This window comes from Lipophrys pholis, assembly GCF_963383615.2.
Source record: "Lipophrys pholis genome assembly, chromosome: 7".
Lineage (NCBI taxonomy): Eukaryota > Metazoa > Chordata > Actinopteri > Blenniiformes > Blenniidae > Lipophrys > Lipophrys pholis.
Window position 1 is genome coordinate 24,063,133 of NC_137638.1, and position 25,131 is coordinate 24,088,263.

General features: G+C 43.2%; 3 protein-coding genes across 9 annotated transcripts; 1 reads left to right on the top strand and 2 right to left on the bottom strand.

Moving 5' to 3' along the window:
- Positions 1-286: 286 nt before the first annotated feature.
- On the bottom strand, positions 287-3,065 carry cUnh5orf34 (chromosome Un C5orf34 homolog). Its single transcript, XM_080467665.1, has 11 exons — positions 2,791-3,065; positions 2,624-2,713; positions 2,152-2,448; positions 1,812-2,074; positions 1,642-1,734; positions 1,313-1,433; positions 1,125-1,216; positions 967-1,036; positions 791-888; positions 656-702; positions 287-570 (listed from the first exon to the last, which is right to left on the bottom strand). The coding sequence occupies exons 1-11, from the start codon at positions 2,992-2,994 to the stop codon at positions 392-394; spliced, it is 1,554 nt and encodes a 517-aa protein (XP_080323791.1). The 5' UTR covers positions 2,995-3,065; the 3' UTR covers positions 287-391.
- Positions 3,066-4,336: 1,271 nt separating this feature from the next.
- Positions 4,337-11,962, top strand: rnf34a (ring finger protein 34a). The gene is made up of 7 exons (XM_080466998.1): positions 4,337-4,504; positions 4,938-5,156; positions 5,925-6,311; positions 6,893-6,955; positions 8,045-8,246; positions 8,421-8,450; positions 10,062-11,962. Exons 1-7 carry the CDS (start codon positions 4,499-4,501, stop codon positions 10,247-10,249), a joined length of 1,095 nt encoding a protein of 364 aa, XP_080323124.1. The 5' UTR covers positions 4,337-4,498; the 3' UTR covers positions 10,250-11,962.
- Positions 11,963-12,980: 1,018 nt separating this feature from the next.
- Positions 12,981-23,677, bottom strand: kdm2ba (lysine (K)-specific demethylase 2Ba). 7 transcript variants are annotated; one of them, XM_080467005.1, is made up of 11 exons: positions 23,596-23,677; positions 20,303-20,527; positions 20,035-20,178; positions 18,930-19,016; positions 18,257-18,541; positions 17,326-18,140; positions 17,010-17,173; positions 16,761-16,922; positions 16,248-16,466; positions 15,177-15,201; positions 12,981-14,147 (listed from the first exon to the last, which is right to left on the bottom strand). In XM_080467005.1, exons 1-11 carry the CDS (start codon positions 23,647-23,649, stop codon positions 14,141-14,143), a joined length of 2,187 nt encoding a protein of 728 aa, XP_080323131.1. In that variant the 5' UTR covers positions 23,650-23,677; the 3' UTR covers positions 12,981-14,140. The 7 variants fall into 7 exon arrangements, with proteins under 7 accessions (XP_080323131.1, XP_080323129.1, XP_080323130.1 ...); XM_080467003.1 differs by having other exon boundaries at positions 15,177-15,219; XM_080467004.1 differs by having other exon boundaries at positions 18,257-18,548; positions 18,928-19,016.
- Positions 23,678-25,131: the final 1,454 nt, after the last annotated feature.

Genomic DNA, 25,131 nt, shown 5'->3' on the forward strand with positions numbered 1-25,131 from the left:
GCCACCCAGAGGTTTTAAAAAAAAAGATTGCACTAGGCCAAGTGGACATTCACCTCCTAAGTGTACTGTACTCTTTTATCTGGATGAGTAATAGTTTGTACACAAAGATTTCCCTCTGGGATTACTAAAGTACTTTCAGTTCTATTGATATATTAAAAAGGTCTCTTCCTGTCGGGAAGGGGCGGTTTTGAAATAAATCCTGCAAATGTGAAGAATTTGAATTATGCACATTTCCACCCCTGTATGTGCACATTTGTAAAGCCAGAGCAAACAAAACAGAAAGTTAAGTTCCACCATCACATCAGAAACTTTTATTTCAGTTCAAATTCTTACAAAGCAGCCTTAGTTTTATACATATAAAAAATGTATCTTCTAAAAACTGAGGACAAGTTCAAGTCATTTTGGCAGCAAATATGACAGCGTCGATGTCTTGAATAGCTTTTGAGGTCCTTTGAAGAGCTTCAGTGATGCAGTTTTCATTCAATGGTTGAGGAATGACGTCTGCAGAGTTCCCTTCCAGGTCTGCACAGCCTTTCTCTACGCCAAGCACACGACTGTTCTCCAGCAGAACTGGGCGCATGTAGTTAAAGTTTGCATAATGTCATCCTTAATACATTCATGACTATGGTTCTACTATATAAGAATCGAAGGATACAATTAAATCGCTTTATTTTCTCCAGTTCTGCAGCGACAAGCTCTGACCTGAAAGGAACAGAAGACAGAGTTAAACTCTTACCACAGTATTATATTTTCTGTAGGAACACCGACTGAGAGAAAAGAAGTAACTCACCGACTCTCTGCACTTTGTTTGATACTCATGTCTTGGTCAACAGGTAAAGCATCTGCCTGTTTTTCTTCAAACAGTTTTGTCTTAAAAAAATGATTCTCCTGTAAATAAGACGGTACATTATGACTCATTTACAGATGCTGCAGATTTTAGCACAGATGTTAGTATAAACAGGCAACCTCTTGTAAGCAGCTTGGCGTCACACTGAACTTCAATAACTGCAGGGTCTGGTTGTGGCAATCAAGGATCCTGTAAAACAGGTACGCAATGGGAAAAAGACCTAAATAAATAAAAATGCTAATGCAGGTAAAGCGACTTTATTCAATCAGTGGCTTACCTACTAGCCCGACCCACAATGGAGGATACAGAGTAAGGCTGCCCAGGAACATCAGGTGGAAGACTGCTCACGTGATAAGTTACCTCTTTCACCTGTACGGTAAACACAAACATTTGATAACAATAAACAAGCTCACTTATATAATATTGGACTTTTTAGATTATTTGTGGTGTCGAAATCAGATATACCTGTTTTGAGTGAAGCTCTGGTTTGTGATGGGTAAAATACGAGTTCAGGACGCCATTAGACTGGATGACTGATCCGTCTCCAGGGGAAATCTCCATGACTGACACGTCACCACTCACAAGTCTACATAGCAGAGATTAGACAATGGAAAATAAAAATTGCAATAATGAAGAAAGGAAGGGGAAATTATACACTTTAATAATTGATCCAACAGTATTGTAAAGTAACCAGAATTAGTTTGTTCTGAAGAGTTACTTCCTCTCCTCCCAAAGAATTAACATACCATTACAGTGTTTAGTCACTTGTTAAACAAGAAGACTTCCATATTTACCTGTAAGTGACACCTTGACACCACATTACTTTTACCAGCTCTGATGGAAGGTCTGTGGGTTCTTCTTTGGCCAGGGGATTTTTAGCTACCCACCTTAAACGCATAAGTTAAGTCAGCTATAATCATTCACTGAACTCAGCTACCAAGATGCCTCCTATTAATCTGCAGACCTGTGCCGATGAGGTGACGGACATGTTAGAGGCAGCGCCTGAGGAAGTTGAGACCTCCTTTCTTCATTGGGTGTATTCGACGTGCTTTCGCCACTATCGGCCTGGCGAGAACTGCCTGTTTTCTCAGTTTCAGCATTGTTACACTCAGAGAAGTGAGTTTTCCAGTGACGGCAAGCCAAGGAGAGAGGGTAGACCCACATTGGAGGCACAGCAGAGCAGGAGTGATGTTGAATCACTGTGACTGACTGATACATCTGTTCAGGCTGGGGGGAAAAGGGGGAAGTCAAATTTGCCATCAAAACTAAGTACACATGATGAATACTATAAAGAAACACATTACCTTTAAGTGTTCAGAGCAAATCATCTGAGGAGAACAAGATCTTGATCTAGTCGATTCTTTCGTCTTGCTTATGGTTCCATGTTGATCACTGCTGGTATCAGGATCTCTGTGGGGCTGCTTTTGAGCCTGACTGACGAGGCACAGGAACTTGACCGAGAACTCCCCGCCTGATGGCGACAGCACCAACTCAGCTCGCCCCTCCTCTGAAGTGATTCTGGTCTCCCCCGCTGGTGTGAGGTTGGCTCCGCTGGCTGACCACTCAGGCCACTGCACACCCGAATCAATGCTGAAAAAAGGCTGCAAGAGCAAATGCAGAAACTGACATCCGTGCAAACATTCTCTTTACCAATGGCTTGCAAAGTGGGAGATGAAGCATGAGGTGGTGCACATAAAAAATGTAGAGGTCTTCCTATTTGTGGAAACAGTGCCTACCACATCAGCACTGTCAACAACAGCCGAGGGGTAATATTACCTTCTTCTGGTCTGCAGGGATGAGTTCCTCTGGTAGGTAGGGTCGACTGGCGTATTTATTTCTAAAAGTCAATGCAGACACCATCAGCTCCTGGAAGAGAACGGGAGACAGTGCGGTGGCGTGAAATCACCTTGGACCAAAGTGAAGCCTAATCTTGATGTTTGTACCTTGTACGTGCTGATGGTGAACCTGGTCCTCTGTCGGACTCTCTCGGTGGGCTGCAGCGGATGACTGCGGGGGTCCGCGGCTTTCACCAGCACGAACTCACTGCCACATGGGGACAGCTGTAACTGCGCTCCGTTACTGTAACGGACATCCACCGACTCGTCCTCGTACATGATCATCAAACTCACTCCTGCGTTGGCTTCCATGGCGGAACAGCGTCGACTTTATCATGAACGGTTGCCGCGTCGCAACTCAAAACACGGAAATTGGGTCCACTGCGTAATGACGTCACCAATTACTTGTTTGTGATTGGCTGAGAGGTCGGGAGGTGGAAGCCACAGGAACGGTCTCATTATTTTATTTTATTTTATTTTATTTTATTTTATTTTATTTTATTTATATCAGCAACGTTCCCCTGCCAATGGTCAGTTGCCACCTTGAATGACAGATTTTTCACTGATAATTTATGTATTTACTTCGCCGGCTCTTTGTATTTCATTCTTCTTTGCCTTATACCACTTTACACTTATTGTTCAGTCTCATGGCTATTTTTATATTTCCTGTGCCTGCCTTAGTGGCAGGACGCAAAGTTTACTATACTAGGCGGCTATTTCACTTTGCTATTGTCATTCTTATTATTTTTCTACTGTTCTTCTGCGAGTAACTAGTCCGGCACCGTTGGGAGCACGGACACACAAAGCACATCAAAATGTTCGGGAATATGTTGCTATGACGTTTATTAATGATTTGGCTAACCGTTTCCAAAGAAATCTCAACAAAACAGTGAAAAAACGTATCATACAGGCGGATGGGACAGGAACCTCATGGAAGAGATGAAAGTAGATCAGAGGGGATCAGTGTCTGTTGCCAGGGAGATGCTGAGATAAAACGAGAGGCAGGCACACTAAAGTTTCCCTGGAATTTCTTTCAAAGTTACATGTAACATCCTTTTTCTATTTCATTGATCATATCAGTAGTTAATTTACCCACCAGTATGATTATGGTTACCATGATCCATCTATCATCCATCTATACCGGTCACAAGGCACTTGAGCTGATCCCAGCTGACTTGGTGAAGGCAGGATACACCCTGGACAGGTGATGAGTCCATCGAAGTGTCAATAAAGGGAAATACACACAATCACAAACATTCACATTTACATTTAGGTTCATGTTAGTGTCACCAATTAACCCACATGCATGTCTTTGGACTGTAGGAGGAAACCAACACACAGAGGGAGAACTTGCAATGCCCACACAGAAATGCCTGGCCGGTATATAAACCAGCATTCAACTTAACATTTTTGTTGTTTCAACACATACAGGCAAACCAACATTGTTTGCAGTGAAAGCAAGCGAGACGGCCCATGTTTATTTTCTTTCAAGACTTTTTTTGTTTTTATATATAAGTTTATTTCGATTGAATCATAGTTATCTTATCAAGAGGTACATTTGGAAACTTAACATTTCTACAGGAGTCAGTGCGCTGCTGCCGGTAACACCGGTAGGGGGCGCGCGAGCTCCGCCTGCTGGTGATTCGTCATGCGCAGAAGAAGCAGCAGCAGTGGGAGTCAGACGATGCTGTGAGCTCGGTCGCAGGTCTCGTCGCACCTTCACGCATCCCCACACTTCAGCTGGCTAAGAGACGCCACTCACCGCAATGGTGACCCCGCGGAGCTGCTCTTTCCCAGAAGACACCCCGGAGCTGCAATGAAGGTGCGTGTTTCTGTCTCCATTGAGCTGCTCTCCGGACTGGAGCTAGCAGCTAACCTTAGCTCCCGATCTAGCTCCTCCAGCTTCATGTTATTCTGTGACAACTTGTCAGTTAACATCGACTGAACAATGATCAGAAGCGTCACATTATTCCGCCTAGGGCTCTTTACAAAAGTGCATATTTTGTTAATTTGTGCTGCAGGAACATTGCATGCACATTGATTTATATTTGCAGGTTTTTCTACATGTTCCTTTTGTATAACCAGCTGTTTTATTATTTCTGATCTAATTCTTCTATAATTGGCAGAGAGATGTGGCTTCTATACAACCTGTGGAGCTTGTTTCTGTGATAGCTATGGTGCATCTTATCCATCTTGATAGCGATCGTCATTACTAATATGAAGATACTGGAGTAAAGCTGCTTTGTAATTTGCAGGCAGGGGCATCGTCCATGTGGGCTTCATGTTGTGGTCTGCTGAATGAAGTCATGGGTACTGGGGCAGTCAGAGGCCAGCAGCCAGGGTTTGGGGCCGGTGCTGGACCCTTCAGATTTGCCCCCAGTGCGGGATACTCCACGTATCCGCCCACCAGCTCAGGGAGTCCCAGTCTTGTATGCAAGGCCTGTGGCCAGGCCTTCTCAGTCTTCAGGAGGAAGGTGGGTATCTGGATGATCTGTGTGTGAATCCAGAAATGGTTTGTTAACTCGCCTTATCTCGAAATGACACCAAAACTTAGCATGCTTAGAGGCTCGGTTAATATGTCTTTACTTCTAAAGAAATGCTGTCATGAACATCCCATCTTAATTCTAAAACTAATGATATACACACAGTATCTATAATCAAGAAGAAGGTTGAAACTGCATCAGCGTGAGTGATCAGTAAGTGAAGCAGGATGTGTTCAAATTGGTTGAAGATAGATGAAGCAACACTCTGCTACTTCAATATCGTCTTTGAACGCTCATGTTCTTGTATGGCTCTCTGTGTCTCGCTCTCTCTGAACCCCGTTCTTCACTCGCTCACCGTGAGCAGTCTAAATCCCACGTTATGCATTTATTACTGTTTGATGTTTGTCACTTAAAAGAAAGTGCCTCCTGCTTCTGTGCCTTGAGAGGTAGAACATATGTGAGTGATTGGAAAAAAATACAAGGTCTTCTGGCACTGATATGCCTTTCAGTGATCTCCTAAATGATGTGTCTATATTTAATGATTTGTCTCTCATTTCTATGAAATAATCATTAATTTCACATAACCTCAAAGATAAAAAAAAAAAAGAGAGATCACAGTAAAAAAAAAAAATTTTTTGTGAATAGCACCAGATCCTGTCTTAAGGGGCTTTGGGCCCTAACACATGGTAGAGGGTGGGATGAAATTAACTAATTGCCTAATTTCCATCGCCTTGCCTTTTCACTCTGTTTCTCCCCCAGTATATTTGCTGCGACTGCAAGAAGAGCTTCTGCTCTTTGTGCTCGGTACTTCAGGAGAATCTACGCATTTGTGCCACATGCCACTTGCTGAAGGCCACGGCCTTTCAGCGGCCGCGGCTAATGCGTTTGCGAGTGCGGGACCTGCGCCAATACTTGCTGCTGCGTAACATCCCCACCGACACCTGCAGGGAAAAGGAAGACCTGGTGGACCTGGTGCTGTGTCACCAGGGCATCGAAGAGGAGGAGGACCCCGAAACGGCCAGTCTCCACTCGCGCTCCCTGTATTCGCCGACCCCTTCTACCACACAGTCTGCCTCGGAGCTGTCTGCCTTGGCTGCTTCCCACGAGGAGCAGCTCAGCAGGAGCGATAGCTCTGATACCAACCAGGTGAGGACCAGCAGTGATGCATACTGGAACCGCTCTTATCAGCCTCTCTCCTGTAATTATACCCCGAGGCACTGAGCCATAACTCTTCATTTAGTTTTGTCATTACATGGACCTTCTTGTTTGTTTCCAAAAAATGAATTAGCAGTTAAGGTTATTAAGAAATTAGGATTTTTTTTTTGTGTGTGTGTAATTGTGGCCTGGAGGCATGAATGTTACATTTTTGAAGAATCTACATCAGTATTCTGGTAATGGGTGTAGGACATCCGCTTGAAATGCCACGATAGCCAAAGTATAAACAAATGTTAGAGAGATCCAGATTTTACCTAAAAGAAGGGAATAAAAGACATGCCTGCTACCTAAAAAGTAGCTCAGTAGTTCCAAGCAACTGCTATAAATACTTGTACCTTGTACTCGGCCCGCTTTTGGAGCAGTAATCTTTCCTATGAATGGAAGGAGCTCGGCATTGTTGTTTCCAGTGGCATCAATGGGCTGGTTTAAGAGCGTCTAATCCTAATCCTCAGTGGACTAGTATGACACTCACATGTACTGTACACTGACGTTGTGTTTCTTTTGCTGTACAGGATATGGGCGATGCCACGTCAGTCTCTCTCCTCAACTTAGATCCCAGTGAACACACTCCTGAGGTGACTTTCGTACTCATATTAATCTTTATCAAAACACGTTTTATGTGGATCGTTATTATGTGGTGCAGTGTTTACAGCGTATTGTTAATTTAGGAACAATGTGAATTTATAAAATGTGTTTTAATGACATGGCAGTGCAAGTAAGCAAATATTGTGAAAAGAAATTAGATGTTAGTGCTTGCAATTTTTTCAAGATGAGATTTTTTTTTGCCGATCTACTGATCATTTACAGCTTGTTTATTCAATAGTCATATTTTATTCTTGGTTCTACCTTATTTTGGACACTGTAGTAAAAATCGTACCTCCCCTATAATCGAAGTGTTTTAGTGATTTCTCTCTCAATGGTGCACTCATGCAATACACACGTATTTTTTACGACTGCTTTCATCCATACTACAGCTAATCCCGGTTTACATTGGTCAGATTGCAGGTTAACTCTGGACATGTTGCCAGCCCACCACAGCACTCCTCACAGAGAGACAGGCACACATGCATAATCCCATTTATGGCCAGTTTAAAGTCATCAGTTAACTTAACAGATGTGTCTTTTAACTAGAGAAATCTACAGAACACACCCACACCCGCACACGCACACGCACACGCACACGCACACGCACACGCACACGCACACACACACACACACACACACACACACACACACACACACACACACACACACACACACACACTCTCTCTCCACATAAAGACTAGAAATGAGGCTTGATGTTTGCACTGTGAGTTGATAGTGCTGAACTAGAACACTGAGCCATGCGGGAGAGGGGCAGTACTATTAATGTCATATATAGCCAGTTTTGTGGCATTTTCTTAAATCAAGCATTTTGACACCTGAACTACTCATCAGTTTTACGGAAATGTTCAATCTGAGTTGTTACTAATACTCATTTTACAGATTATGTGGAGTGATGTGCTGACAGTGTTGTGAATTCCATGATTGCAGCACTATTTTTGTGTTTGGATTCACACTACCTTGTGCACAGATCAAGCTGTTTTAAATGGCATCATATTGTCGAATGAGCTAAAAAAAAGAAGAAGAAATGAGGTTATTGAGAACTGGTTCCCCTCCTGTAGGTGAGTCCTCAGACGCGACGTCGGGCCCGGGCATCCCTCTCGGACATCTCCAGTTTGAGGGACATCGAGGGTCTGTCCGTGAGGCAGCTGAAGGAGATTCTGGCCAGGAATTTTGTGAACTATTCAGGGTGCTGTGAGAAGTGGGAGCTGGTGGAGCGTGTCGGCAGACTGTACAGAGAGACGGAGGAGAACAGGAAGTCGTGTGGGTATTAACTTCCCTACTCTTGAATAATGCAATGTGTTTCTCTTTCATAAGCTCCTTACTCTGATACGTCCCGATTCACTCAGTTCGCCACTGACGCCACCTGGTGAACACATCTGTAGACTGTAGTCTAAGATAACCTGCCGTAGTAAATTTGATTTGTTTTTCTTGCAGTGGAGAATGTGAGCAGAACTGTCGCCACAGGTAAGCCATCACTCAGTCTATGCACTGTCTTAGATAGCTCTGCTAGATTACCACTTCCTGTTTTGAACCACAGAAACCAACCGCTGCTTCTTTCAATATCATAATGTTTAGTCGGTCAGAATTAGTTCCTCCTTTAGAATCAAAGTAAAATGTCCCATGCTTGCTTTGCTCCTCCCGCACCAAAGTGATGGCCTTCCCCCCCCCTCCAATCTGCAACGGTGCTATCGGAGGTAAGGCTGGTAGGTTCTTCGACATCATCGCTCGCGTCTCCTCCCTCTGTGACTCTCGCCTCCCATCATGTGATCCCACGCTCATTTCCACCACGTCTGTATCCACCGTGAGCTCGATGTCATTTGCTTTCCAGCCCATTTCTTTGCAACGTCCCCGAATGTGGCGTTTTCCCGTGTCGTGGCGTTCACTGCGAGGTTGAAAATGAATGCTCATTTATTTCATCTTGGAACATACATTTACATATTCCATTTCCCCTGCTCAAGAAGCCTTCATCCACCATGAGATCAGCTTCCCTCCTTCATCTATTCATGTGTTGAACATGTGATGGTAATTATAGGGAGACTTGTGGCGTGTTAGCCCCGCCATATTCATTCTCTCAGCTGCACGCCTCCCGTCCTAACGACTGTGTGGTTGTCATAGAAACCTCTTGACTCAGCCATAATAGACATTGACATTTTGCTGGGGATTGTGAGCATGACCTTACACTGAGAAGGTGCACTAGATCAGATGAGACGCTTCAGTAAGCTGTTGAGTTGTTTTTTTGTTTTTTCTCTGCAATACCTCAGAGCACGATACACCAGTCAGCCAGAATATTATTACCACCTACCTAATATTGTATTAGCTGCCAAAATCACAGTGCACGACCGACACATTCACTCCTCTGAACCTCTCGGGTTGTAAACGGCAGGTCTTGAGTTTGAGGCCTTGCTTGTCGCGCACATCCAACAGATGCTCAAATGGATTGAGATCTGTGGGCCAAGTCACCACTTAAAATCCATTGTGATTCTTGAATACTTTGTGGTGTGTGGGAGTGCCTGATCCTGCTGAAACCAGGCACTGCCATCAGAAAATATTACTTTCATAATACCCATACATAGTCTTCAACGAAGCTTAAATAGGTGGTACTCATCGAAGTACCATACACATGGACTGAAGGTTTCCCTGAAGCATCATAGCGCCTGGACCCGACCATGCAGTCTTTTTCTGGAACAAACTTTGATGCAGTGTCATTTTAAAAATGTTTCTATTCGAGTCAGCTTTAACTTCTGCAGCAGTTTGAGTCTGTTGGATTGGACCACATGGGGTGAGCCTTTACTTCCCTCCTGAATCAATAAGTTGCTTGGAGATGATTAGTCCCTAATAAAACTTGCTCAAGTCCTTACCTGCTCCGAGCACATCTACTTTGAGGACAAAATATTCAATAGCTGTCTAAATATCCGTCCCACAAACTTATAGTTCTATTTCAAAATCTCATTGAGAGACATGTTCTTATTCAGAAGAAGCATGGCTGATCGATGTATGATTGTTTTCAGTTTAATCTTCCAAGGTATTTCAACATTGCCAATCACCGTCTTTCAATCTGCATCTTCCACCTCGCAGATGGCGAGAACTGCCCGCTGACGATTCACGACGACAACCTCTGCAGGATCTGCATGGACGCCATGATTGACTGCGTCCTCCTGGAGTGCGGTCACATGGTCACCTGCACCAAGTGCGGGAAGCGGATGAACGAATGCCCAATCTGCAGGCAGTATGTCGTGAGGGCCGTGCATGTCTTCAAATCCTAACGCACCACCGCACCTGCATCAGACTGAGACTGTACCTTCAACTCAACAATGCAGCTCACGACCCTCGACTCCCCAAAAGACTTATTTTGTGGATGTTTGTACTCCATGAAATTACACATTATTTGCACATTCAAATTAGAGATTTTTTTAATAGTTTTTTTTTTTTTTTTTTTACTTGGACTAATTCAGTTACACCACTTGGCTGGATGAAACTTTACCATCCTTACTTAAGTCATTCCTTAAGTAAACATGTCGTATTCATTTTTAAGTGCATTTTTAATTATTTTTAATGACAATATCTCAAAGCAAAGAATGTGTGGCACAAGCCACGTGCAGTTTTGTTGGACACAACACATCACCCTCAGTTCTGCCTCTAAACTGTAGCTGGCACCTTCAGAGCGCCTCCTCACAAGTGCTGCAAGTGACGACAAATCTTAGTAACGACGACGAGGACAGACACACACACTGAACCTCGGTGCAGGAGAGAGGGAGAGGAGGTGAGGTAACCAGGTGCCAAATAACGGGAGGGTCACGCCCTCGACGCTTCTCACCCGTTTATTCCTCCTCATCTGTCGGGGAGGGCCTGTGTGTGCCTGTTGATTCTCAGCATGGTAGATAAGAAAGCACTTTGTTCACACTGTGTTTTAATGCACCACTTCTCACGACACACTGCAAACTAACCAGTAGTGGTGACTAGAGTCACCTGGACTAACTATTGAATGCTTGTTTTGCTGCTTCTTCTTTTTTTTTTTTTTTTTTTAAAGGCCACAAGTAGAGAGAAAAGCAGCTTAATTGAAGGTTTCTCGAAGTTTCTGGTGATTTTAATACATTATTACTTTTACTAACTTATTTTGCTCGGTCAGCACTTATGCATTAGAGGATCATGTAGAGTCTGTCATTACAGCAATAGCGAACGTCGGCTGTCACCTCTGACCTGTCTCGACACTCCACTGGAGATGAGACCAAAACCGGTGCTAAGTTATCCATCCTCCCATCTTCCCCCTTTTCCATCTGAACTGTGGATGTGAAACTGAATGTTTTTAGGGTTTTGTTTTTCTTGTCACATATCGTCGGGAGTGGAATGAAGTGTCTTAATGCTTTTTGGTTGAATTTCTAACGTAGGAGTAACGTATTGAACAAACTACTCAAATATTTACAGTAGCTCTGAGTTTACTGACCTGTGGTATAAAAAAAAAAAAAAGTATATAGAAATGACTTGCTAATGTACATTTGCATATATTGATCCATATGAGATATATATATCTATATTTTTTTCCATTTGATTTAAATTGTGTAATAGATAATTGAATTGTCCCTGGGATTGGGTGGTTGAATTATTACAGGGATTTTTTTTTCTTTTTTCTTTTTTCAAATGTGCTCGATCTGCGTTAGTTTGCTCGAACTGTTTTCCCACATCAACCAGAGCATGACGAGAAGCTTTACGACACTGGTTATGTTACAACCCCGTCCTTAACTCAACTGTTGAACCATTTCCCTGCCCCCCACCCACCGACCCCGTCCACAAAGTCAACAATGCTGCTATTACAGAAGAGATGTCCCCTACAATCATGAACCACGGTGGAGCAGACGGCACTTTTCCTTTCGAGAGAGGGTGTTATTGTGTGCAAGGTTTGGTCTTTGTATTTGGGAATGTTGAACTTTTTATTTTGGTAATTAAAGATTTTAATTAAAGTCTGTTTTTGTATAATCCCACATCACAAGCTGTGTCCCTGTACTGTTTTGGGTAAATGAAGGATTTCCGGGGGGTTGGGTGTAGTGCTTGGGATATAAATATTTTTGTAAGATGTTGCTTAGTGTTTGTTGACAGAATCCGATAAAGCTGAAGTTTTTACTAACAAATCACCTTCTACATATAGCCCAGGTAAATAACGTTTTAATTATATGATCCTGTACATCGTATTTACGGTGTTTTGGACAGTCTTTCACTTCAATATTCAGCCATAATTTCAACATAAAGATGTACTTAATCGGTCAGTATTTAAGGAATAATTGCATAATAATGGCTCCTCTAACTCTTGACATTTCTGTCTTGCTTGGTGTGAAATAGTGATTTTATATTAATTTCTGTAAATTGTTCTTGTATACCAGTGAGGCTCTGGGCTTTCAGTGCCACAGTTTGCATCCAAATATGCTCAACAGTAGATATTCTGAGATGTTTAACATCCTTAAGTAGCAAAAAAAAGAGGAAAACTTAAGTTTTAGCCACGTGAAACCTGAAGGCTTATGGCAGTGAACAAAATGTGAGTTTAAACTGAAGTGGACCAACTTTACAGTAAATGAAAGATTCATTGTTTTCTCAATTCTTGATAGATATCAAGTGTTCAAGCATTTAAAAAAAAAACTGGGGAAATGATGCACCTTTAAGAAAAAAATATTTCACTGTTTAAGAAAAGAGCTTTTCCATTATATTCAGATTTTTGTTTTAATAGTGTCCATCTCTGAAGTGGGTAAAGCAGCATAGACAACATAAATGGGTCGGTCAATCATCCACTAGGGGCTCTAATGACAAAGCTTCAATCACAGTGAGAAAGTTAATCTTCACCCTCCAATGGTTGACACTTCAACCACAAAGGTATGCGAGGATTGTTGATGTGTAGAAAGACCCGGGGAAAATGTTTCAGGTGCTTCGTGCCAGTGGTCCTTATTGGCCCGAAAATGAGATTTTTTTTTTGCCACCCTGTACGTTAAAGAGACTTGACAAGACTCAATCAATGGTACAAATGAATTTCTTTTAATGCATATTAGCACTTCATTTTCAGATTTACAAATATAAACATCACATTCACCTGAGGTGATCGATTACAGCACAACACCCAAATACAACACCGACTGTATGGAGTATATTTTCAAATGTAAGAAAATGAGTCATTTGCATGGGTCATAATTTTGCTGCTTATATAAAGCGGTATAGAGAAACCAGACGTGTGGGGTGGACTTCTGACGCCAGTCATGATTGCTACCGACTTTTAGAGTGCTGAACCCAAACCAATGGAGTGCTGCGAAAAGGCTCAATCCACCCTGATAAATTATTTGCACACATTTGACGTAGCTGCGTGAGACATCCAAGTCAAGTTGCTGAATAAATGAATAAATACAAAACTAATAATAAAAACAATCAATAAATTAATGTTGAAATATTGATGAAAAACCCCATCAAATAAAACACTCCACAAAGTATCAACCTAAACAAAATGCAGGAAGGTGTAACAGGAGTATGTAATCACTTAACTATTTCATCATCCAAATACATTCTAAATATTTATCATCGTTAAATCAGATATTACTGTACATGCATTTTCTCCCCGATATTGAAGTGACTTTATTGTCAGATCTTGGCACAGACACTGTTGTATGAAGGCAAACTGAAAGGAGGGATTTTCAGTTCACATGCTGTACAGTCTCTCTGCGACGTTTAGCTCCTGAGACACTGTAAACTCGTGAAATGATGCTGGTATAAAAATACTGTTTTACAATATTTCAAAGAATAAAAATAACCCAACAATAACAAGCACATCTTTATAAAAAAAAAAAAAAAAGAAGAAAGAAAAAAGTAAAAGCCTCAACAGAAATGCATGCATGCCATTATGTGTCCAGTGAACATTTATCATCTCCATCCAGAGACTCATCACAGGACCGGTTGTTCCAATAAGTGCAAAGACATCGCTTCAATCCTCTTTGTTTTGTCCTGCTAGGAACTAGCTGGCCTTCTGCAGCAGTTTGTCCTCTTTCAGTCTGAAAGGCACGCTCACAGACATCTCTGCGATGAACCTTTCGCAGGCCGTCTTGGTCACCTGCTTGCAGAAGCGAAGGTCGATCTGACAGATGCTTCCGCAGCGCTTGAAAAAGTTCAGGGAATGATCTGTGACTCGGTTACAAACTGAAAGCAAAAAAGGAGAAACAGATTCAGGAAGACAATTCTGCTGAGACACGTTTCTCTCCTATTTTTTTCCTTCTTAATTGTGAAGCCTACAGATTCCAGGAAGCACATTCATTACGGGAATTGTCAGTAATCGTCAAAATCCCGTCATAATTTGTATTATCTCCAATCTGAGTCATACACCAAAGTATAGCTAATCCCACAAACCAGTAAATCACACTGATGATCTAAATAATTGTGTTAGTCCGAATACAAGACAAGCTTTTTTTTTCCCCCCTGAAAAATACGGTCTGAAAAAGTGGGGTCCTCTTATGTTTGGGGTCTTAACTTCAGCTCCAGCATGAAAGCCTCAGAAATAAGAAGAACATGTTGGAGGAAATCTGTAAACGACGGGGAGTGTGTCTCTGGAGAAAACATCAGAGTTGCACTGGTGAGCACATCCCATCAACTGGTATGTAGAAATATCTATGAAAACATTTTGTCTGCAAAACATCTACTAAAACACGAGCCCTATAATCAGGGATCGTCTTCTATTTGGACCAATACAGTGTAAACCTATACTATCTGTTCTCTCTGTGGGTGTGTACAGACATTCACCTCCACTGACCGCACTCCCAACACAAATACTTGTTGCACTCGCTTGTCAAGAGGAGTAACATTTTTACTCCCTAATTTCTTTTGGGTGGAGCTCTGTCATCATTACATAAGTCCCCAAATAAAATAGAGAAGTGAACAGAAGTCTAATCTGACTGATGTTTTATCCACTCGTGCGTTACAGAGTGTGTTTGCTCCTATTTCAGTGCGTCTAATAACTCGGATCAATGAAGTGCAGCCCGCAGCCTTTAAGTAATTTGCCATCAGATTTGACAGATCTTCATTGAAAGCATTGCATTAAGGTAAAAATACTACATCCACTTCCTCTGTGGTTACTACAACTCTACGTTGGGAAAGCACAGATTGAATACATTTGACAGTCATTTCAATGCATTTATCTACAGTGCACAGCAAGAATAAATGTAAAGGCATAACCTTAGATGGCCTCTTCTTCCTGCAGCTGCAAATAGATAACCAACTGTGAAACAGCAAAAACTGTGATAGTGGTTGTTTCATGTAATAAAAATAGAGATCTTTTCCATGAAAGACAATGTATACACATTTGGCCCCGTCAAACTGAAGCACAATTTGGTGTTATTTGCACCAGTATTGTGGATTTTGGCTCGTTGTTGCATATCAGGCTTCCTCATGATCCTCACAGCTATTAGTAACACCGGTGCGTTTCCAGGGTCTGTTTTAACGTTTGGTAAAAGAAGAAAAAACAGGCAGTCTGCTCCTAATCCAGTAGCCTAACAGAGCAGCTACGAGTAGCAAATGATTTGCATCTGCCTCAGTTGTAAACATTAAACAGAAGATTATTTATATAGATTACTTGCTGTTTTACTAAGCAAAACTTGAACTGATATATACTCAAGTCCATTTTCATTATGAACACGCCTGCAGTTTAATGTGAACTTAGAAAAAACTGATAATTCTGGCAGGGGAAGGGAAGTAATTGATCAATGACAAAAACTTAATTGTACAACAACACTGTTATTTTTCTTCTTCCTTTTTTAAATGCCATGAATCAATACAAGCCCTTGGGGTGAGCCTAAGAGCAGTAGAGCACAGTAGAACTTTGATTCTACTCCTATTACATTGATCAGAATACAATATGACCCCAATCATAAGACAATCTCGCCTTTTCAGACATATTTCCAGGAAGAAACCTGCCTTGAATTTAGACCAATAAAGTATATTCTATAATCCTTCAGAAGTTCAAGTTATTACTACTGCAAAATTCAAGTACTTTGAGTCTTAGATATGAGTTATAAGTTAAAACTGCACATTATACACATTGAAAGGGCAGCATTTACAGTGAGGGGAGTGGTCTGCCTCAAACAACTGTGTTGGGCCACTCCTACCTAAAGCATGTGACAACTGTGCCACAAGTAAATTCAGGGCGGTCCCACACTCCCACACCCCCACCCCCCCACTTAAATCTCGGTCTCCTGTACTTGAGCCAATGTCTTCCTACCATGCAGCTTCGCAGGTCCGAGTTCTCACCTGATAGGTTGATTTCTGTGAGCGAGTCTCTGGTGGTGGTGCCGGCTGCGGTCAGCAGGTTGACGGACTGGTCGTTGATATGGTTGCAGTAACTCAGGTCCAGCCTGGACAGCAGAGGCATCTGTCGACTGATGAGACGAAGAGATGTGTCGGTGATGTCCAGCCCCGCCAGGCGCAGGTCTTCCACGTTTCGCAACTTGCAGCGATTATCTAACTGACCTGTTAGTTGGACAATAGAAGAAGAAGAAAAAAGAGAACAAAAATCACAAATTGGCACTTTGGCAACAGGTAATAATAGTAAAGACTGCAACACACAATGACTAATTCACCTGCAGGAATCTCACACAGTCTAGTTCACAATAGTTTACATCAAGAGATATGTAATCACTATGACATATTATGAGATTAATCAGCAATTGACACGTGTATGATGCTTTAACTGAACAATTCAGACACTTTAACATGGCATGTAACGATTTAAAAATGTAATTCGTGGCACCGCTCGTGTTTCACCTGGCCTGTTGTCTGTCGTCGGTGAGAGGAGGTCCCTCATCTGTGGGTCTTTCAACCCCTCCACCCACTGGACGTCCAGGGTACGCAGCAGAGGGCAGCTCGAGGTGCAGAGCGCCGATACAGCCGCCCACGAACACCCTGACAACTTTAACACCCGCAGGCCTGAAAGACACAAACGCACTTTAAAAAAAAAACTGATACAGAATGACAGAGACGGAGAAATAGATCAGCTTTACGTTAGTGAAATACCTGGTAACCGATTGATAAGCCAGCTTAATTGTTTCTTGGAAATGTTGGTCCAGCTGAGGTCCAGACACACCGGCTGCCGTCTGATGATCCCACTGAGCATCAGCGGAGTGATCGAGATGCAGCGGTTCAGATCGATTCTTGTCCAAAGTCTCTTATCACAACACCTGTAGGGAGGAAGTTTGTTATGGTCCAGTCACGTCTTGGAGAACACTCAGAAGGAAGCTCTAATTGCTCCTTCACACTTCAGTGGTTTGTTTCTCTGCAGCAACATAAGAGTGTAAACATGCTGCTTTGTGTGTGTTTGCTGTCTATTTACCATCTGTTCCACGTCTTGCAGACTCTCATGCAGACACAGAGATCCTGGTGTGGGAGATGGTGAAATATCGTCATCCAGACTTCTCGCTGTAGGATGTGTGTTTTCCCGTCTTTCAGAGGCAGCCTGTCAGGCGGGGGGCTTATCGGAGGAGGCCGGATGACGTGCCGCTCCATTTGGACACATTTGGGTGGAGAGCGAGGCGGCACCGGTCGAGTGGTCGGGGTGCTCCGGTTGAAGCCCAGCGGGGTGATTGGACTCGGGTAGAAGTGGCGCAGCTCCCACGGCGTCCCGTTCATCTCTTTGGTCTTGAGATGGGGCCTCTGCTCGCCGAGTTCATTGCCATTGCGGAACAGCCTCTTGGGTTCTTCGTTCTCCGTCTCGGGCTCCACCTTCACGGGCTGACGGTTCTCGTTGGCCAGGCAGTCTTCCGTCTTCTGGATCTCCTGGTTCAGTGCTTTGCTGAGCTCTCGGCTCAGCTCTCGGTTCGGTAAACGCCGCTTACGGCGGGTTTTTTGGCGCGGGCCTTTTTCCTGCGTCTCGCTGCCGCCCTCGCTGCTGGGGCCGGCCTGTGGAGAGCTGCAGAGCGACTGGTCGCTGTCTGCAACCGGCGTCTTAATGCAGATGTTTAAAGGGTCGATCTTCGAGTCCCTGTAATCGTCTTCCTCTGTGTCTCCGAAGCGACCCCTCTTCTCTGCACCAGAGCGGGAATGAGGCTCCCTCACCTCGTCACCGTCGTCCTCATAACCATCTTCATCCTCTTCTTCTGTCTTGATATGGTGCAGGAGTTTGGAAAAATAAGGATCATCTGACTTTTCCTGCAGGAAATCATATAGAAATTAGGATCACTACTCTGATTCTGGAAACGGTAAATTATCTCTAAACTGTTTTTTTTTAATCTACACCGTTTACATTAAGTCACATTATAACTTACACAAATCTTCTTCCTCGCACTCAGGTCATCGTCGTCATCATCCTCAAAGAGCTTCCGCTTCTTCCTCAGTTTGTCTTCAGGCCGGGGCCGTGGCAGGCTGCTGGGCGAGAGCAGTGGTGGCTGTCGGTGCAGAGAGTCCTCAGGTCTGTATCGGGGCGTCTCCTCTCTGTCCGGTCTTTTCTTGGGCGCAGAAGAAACATCTCCCTCCTCCCTCACTGGCTTCTGTTCCCTCAGCAACGAGCCAGGGAGGTTGGAAGCGTATTTGAACCCTGGACCCCTTTTTTGCTTCAGTACCAAAAGGGACAAACGTTGCAAGACAACTTTATACCTTCAGCTTATCGGAACAATGGTAACAAACAGTATCTGGTGCACCGACACTTTAAAACTTTTCTCACTCTGACCAAAACATAACAGGTTTCATACCACTAGTTTCCTGCTTCCAACACTAATACAGTCACATGGCAAAGCCTTATATAAACAAGCAAAGCACAAACAGGAAGTGGCAAACTGATCAAGACGCAAAGAGAAAAACCTACAAATGAGGAAAGAGAGTCATGCAAAAACTCCCCAATTCCATTTATTATTTATGCATTTTTCCAAAACACTTACAATAGACATGCACTTAGTGAGCTGGCTAACACAAATCATTTGACTCTCATACATTTCTACTCACTTTTCCACTTTTGCCTGCGTGGTTGCATTTGGGGCACTCCCAGCAGTTTGGAAGCTCATCATTCACCACTCCAGAGGCATCGCTCACCTGACAAATCCAAAGGAAAATGAGCTGAACAAGCTTTAACTTAGTCTTGTCCACTCTACACCGACTACAGAGGAGAGGAGGGAAGTGAAAGTGACTGTTGTAATGACTGCTTGTTGTTGGGCAGGTCAGCACAGTTCAACATTAAATGCACAGTTTTACTTCGAGGGAAAAATGAAATGTTAAAGATAAACACTTAAAGCACAAATGGCTGGAATGCATTTTGCAGCATGACAATAGCCAAAGGACTCAAGGAAACAGATTACAAGCCTCACAATAACCCATTTTCAATATTTAGGTTGTCCCAAAATCAAGAAGAAAGAAAAGTGTGGACGGTTTCCAAACCGCATGGAAAACTTAACAACCTCCAAGTGCTATACACAAATGTACCACGACAGAAGTAGTATTTAAGGAAAAGAGTGGCCACACAGACTACGGAGTAGATCATATTTTCTTATTCTCGAAAGAAGAAGTATTAAAAACAACACAACAACAGTCATAGTGTTATCCTTAACGTCTGAGGCAGGCAAAACAACTAGACAGAGCATGTTTAAAAAAAACTGGTTGGACCAATCCTTTCCTGAAAACCACACGCTGTGTTTTTGACACAACAATTACAAACAGGGTGTGTGCTGCTTCACCCTTTCGTCCTCATTGACGAAAACATACTCAGCATTTTAACTCGCAAAGTCACACATGATACCTTTTGTGGCCACGTTCAGTGTGTATTCGTCTCTGGTGACTCTTTATGCCGACTGTTTAGTGAAAGTCCATTCCATAAACACGATGGTATCACGGCTGAGTCACAAAAAAACTGTGGTCCCGCGGAAGACTGACGTGTGCTTCTTGTTACATAAACAATGTGATTTCCCCCATCCAATTAACTTCAGCGAGTATAGTCCAACGGTCTGAGTCACTCCCTTCATGTTACAATGACCTGGCATTCCTGACAAACCGAGTCACCATGGGAATGATTCGACTGAGGTGGGAGCAGTACTAATGTTCACTGGTGTCTCTGTACCTTGAGGCAGTTGGGATGGACGATCTCGTTGCAGATAGAGCACTCCATGAGCATGAAGTTAAACTTGTCCTCCTCGTCCTCCAATGTGTCTTCCTTCCCTGCTTCTTTACACACCACACACACGGCTGTGTGAGGCAGGACTGGCTGTATGGATCACAGACGAGGAGAACAAAAACAATAAACAAACTGGCATTAGATTTAATCCATTCTAATCAGTAAAACACACAGAGTACTTCATTACTGTCACACTGATTACGTTCAGACTCACCGCTATGCATTGCCTCATAATGCACGACTGCTTCATGCGCCCCGGACCGCCAAATTTCTTCATGTCCTTACAGAAGTGACACTCTCCACACTCGGTCCGCATGCAGGCCTCACACTTCCGGCACCGTGTCCTCCTGCGCCGGGCCCCGGACGAGCTGCGGTTGGACGGCAGCTTGACAGCGGAGGTCGTCCCCATCTTGGGCTTCGGCCGGTTGGCTGCCCGCTGCTGGAAAACAAACGGCGAAAGCAGCGGAAGTAACTATTTGGCCAGGGTGATGATTTCCAGCTTAATTGTACAACACTGCCGAAACAGGCAGACATGACTTCAAGGCTGGCATCACAATCATTTACTTTCTTGAAAGACAAAAGGCTCGTCATACGGACAATTCGTTTTTATAATAGGAGCCGCCTACTATATAAATTTCCAAGACCGGAATGACGTCTCCATTCACCAACAGGTGAAACCGGTAGTGACAAACAACATTTAAACTGTTCTGTCAAGCTATAGAGTAACAACTGTCCCTGAGTGCAAATAAAATATCTGCTGCTTCTCAAACCTAAAGGTTGTTTGGTATAAATCCACGTAAACATATAGACCAAATAAATATATATGAGGTCATATTTTAGAAACGTAAAAAGTCAAATGTTGACTATTTTGCATAAAAATTACTAAATAAAAGCTTTTATTATCAGAGGTTTCTTTAGCTTGACAATCGGCTAATTAACTTGTTGGATGTAACTTAGACTCTATTAACAACTCCACTGTCAGTAGAAACCTTAACTAATTTGGTTATTTTGCTTACTGCATTGTATTCACCTTCTCTGTGAAACAAGGCTCATTTCTACTTCCCCCCAAAAAATCTCACAGATGCTACATCTGTGAGATTTTTTTTATTTTTTTAATTGTCACAACAAACATAGAAGGATCTGCATGAAATCAATTGGATATGAACAAATAGGGTTGCAAATGCCAAGTCCAGAGCTTCAAGGATCATTTAAATGGCAAATCAATCATTTATTTGCATCCCTGTCAAGTAACCAATAAACTCAACTCACTACATCCACGATAGTGAATTTCTCGTGTTTCCATGGTGTCATCCCTGCTGCCTTGGCAGAACTACAAAGCGCGATGGAAATAAGACAAATCAGAGACCATTGCTGTGCTTCTTGTTCCAGCAGGAGACGTTACCTTGGCAACACATTTGCCTTGCTGGTGGCAACTGTTTGAATAGGGGACTGCAAGAGATGGATAAAAATAAGCTCACAGGAGGAGGTTATGATTTACAGTGAGGCTGCAAGGAATTAACCGATGCCGTTTATTTCATCACTGATAACTGCACGTGGCCCACATGCGACACATGAACGTAGCCCTTTGAGTAATTAGAACTCATATTCATGACAACAGTAGCATTTAATCAATGTGAGATTTAATGTGGATTTTCTTTTTTTTTTTTTTTATCCTCTGCAACACAAAGCTGGAGCGTGGTGTGCTAGTCAGACAGGTAGAACAAGATGGAAAAAAGAACAAGCCATGCCAGGCCAACAACAATCCCATCAAATGCTTCCTGAATAACAAAGAGGAGAAACCAGTCCTGTTTGTGTCAGCTGTAACAAAGAACAGGGCAATCAAAAATAGCAATCTCCACCACACGTTGGTTCATGTACAAGTCATATTTACTCAATTCATGCTTTCATACAACTGAAATCAAACTATTTATTTTGTTTTCCCCGATTGAGGAGTTGGTGCTGTACAGAGTTTAGGCAAAACAGGTCTTTTCTCTACTTTCCATAAACCTGACTACTGTCAGACGATGGGAAGGACATTCTCAAAAGAAAGGAGGTGTCTTTCACTGTCACTATCACACACTGTCTAGGCTCATCTTTACTTTCTTGACCTTATCTGACACAAAATGTCTCAGCCATTCATTTCATCAATAAACATATTTGACCTTTATCCCTCTTACATGCGAGTAGTGCATATAATCACGGTGGCTAAAAAAAGCTTTGAAAAGCTTGGTCCTGAACACAACTATCAGCTGACTCGTCTTTACTGTAACTCTTGTGCAATAATATGTCAGGAATTTGGGATTGGTTGCTCGGGCATGTGAACAAAAACATGGCCTATATTCCTCAGCCGGGTCTTCTGACTCAGCTCCTCAGTGGGTTTCAAGTGGGAGGAAGTCACAAGGCTCGTCATCTGCTGCTGCCTGTGTCCAGTGGTCCTCAATACAAATAAAACCATGTGTTACAACAAGATCACCACCTTCAGTGATTGCATTATTGCACTGCATGTGCCTGTTGTGGGTGTAAACATTGTGCAAGCACAAAGACGAAGCTCTCAAATCAATACGTCTCAGATTTCACCCTGAATCATACATGTCAGCTTTCTAATGGAGGCTCCTGCAGAATATCTCCCATTAGAAGGGCTGAGCGATGCACTGCAGACCAAAACTTTGTTTAAGTTAATGAACCACACGAGGCTTCAGTGCGAAGTTGGTGTTGCACACAGTTAAAAGATAACACCGAGGAAGAGCAATGTTTAACAGGAGGTCACGGAGGGTCAATTTAAGGAACCACTGGACCACCGAGCCACAGCAGCATAAGAGCCTCTGCATTGTTCCCTCTCCCCATCCCCCCTCCGCCCCCCCTGTTCCTCGGTCCCTGCCCCGACAACCCTCTGCCCCCGAAGCCTCCTTAAAGGCGCAGGCCGGTGGGAACAACTTTTAGGAAGTGCGGGGGAAATCAATCAGTGTGGAGGAAAGTCTGTTCAATGTGGCGGGTTCCGTGTGGCAGCGGAACCCCGCGCAGATGTGGTCGGCGTGAAGGTAAATACCGAGGATCGGCTCCCAGCCACCGGTTCGTATTTTGACTGGAGGAAGCGGTCGTGTTAAAGAGGTGGTCAGCGGCACAAAATGGGTCAGTTTGTGGTGAACAATGATACCCAGAGGGAGAGGACCACAGGCGTGTTGTCGCAAACTGTTACGGGGAGTTCGCTCAGTCACATCCCCTCTCCACAACGTGTTCGCCTCTATAACCCAGAGGTGACTCGAAGAAAAAGCTCCCGGGAAAAAAACCCAAAACACACCTTTCTCCTTTTCGCCCCAGAGGAGAGGAGCGGGTGAGGACCCAACGTTAACCCGAAGCAACCGACGGTAAAAACCGCTCACATATCGGGCTTCAATCTTCACACCACATGTTGGCAAAACGCGCGCAGGCAGAAACCGGAGCTGGTGTGGAAAATGAAGTATGTGTGTGGGGGATTAAAAAAAAAAAAGAAAAAGAATAAGCTCGTACCTGCTCAGACTCTGAATCATATTCCTCATCGTCTCCGCTCAATGACAAGGCCATGACTCCTCTCTCTCATCGTCTGTAGAACAGCTCAGAAAACTAACATGGCTGAACAAGCCTGCAGCTCCTCCCCCTCCTCCTCCCCTCGCGCGCAGCTGCTGGCTCCGGTTCACACTGCTGCCTTCACCGACCCTGGAAAACGCGGTCTTTCGTGGTTACTCAACACTCCAGCGGCATGCATCTCCAAAATAATCTGCCACGACTGGATGTAAAAACAATACTTAACGTATTTTAAACATGAAAATCTGAAAAATCTCAATTAAATTTCCTTCCAAATGAACGCATTGTTACACGTATAGATTACTAACGTATATCCTGAAGGCATCACAGGAGTAACAGAGAGCAAAGACGCGCAGGTAGAACAAGAGGAGTCACTCCCACGCCAGTGCGTGTTCGCTTTCTGCTGCTTCACGAGGGCCGCATGAGTCACTGCGGGTAGATTAAATTCTTCAAAGGTTGATTAAATTTATCTAACGTTTTAATCCCCAAGGGTTTAGCAGGGGACCAATGGTCTCAAAATACGCAGCTATGTCGTTGACACAGTTTGCTTGACATTTTGTGTAATGCTTATTCATGTCTTTGAACGCAGCAGCCTGGTGCTGATCAGGTGTTTCACCTTCTGAGGGGCAAACTGAAGGTGATAACTCCCCCAGATGTGTAAAGAAATGCAGAGTGGAAACTATCAAGCGCTTATTGAATCAATCATTTCAATTTTAGTAAACTTAAAAATGAGGACTCTGTAGAACCTGGTAATTAATCTGAATTATATTGTTAAATATTGCATCCCCCCCTCCCACACACACACAAATCACATCTGGTAGATATTTATATTTACACACATTTCAAACCAGCCACCTAAATTTCAAAATGCTGATATTTGTCTCATAGCCATGGACTATGACTTCCCTTGAAAAGAGACTCAGCACAAGCAGAAACGTGTCAGTGGCTTATCCAGTTTGAGAACATATTATATAATTCTGGTGATAGAACAGTAAGTTGTGTAAAGCCACTGGTGCGTATTTGAAAATGGTTTACTCTGGCGCCACCCAGCGTGTAGAGCAAGCTGCATGCCCTGCTGGTCAAAGCTGCATTTCTTTCCTTGTTGTGAAGAAAGTTAGTCAGTAAAAGCACCACGAATCTCTGTTCAAAATGAATATGTCTATATCAGATGAGCTCGTAATGCCTGCAGTTTTACCTAAACAGTATATTTATCACCTTGATGATATCATTAACTATTCATTTGAAAACTTGAGTGACGTCTTGATAAACATAGGTAATCTGAAACAGCTGTTATGGATAGTACACATAAACCTGCATTTTGTCATCCATCATTTTGCTCTGTTAATCAAATTCCATAAAACAAAGAGAACTTCACATCTCTGGTTTTGTCTGAAGGGTTATTATTCTGCTCTATCATTGAGGGACAAACTGAAAAACTCCATTTACTTCGACCCCTCCACCATCTACAAATTTGCTGTTTCA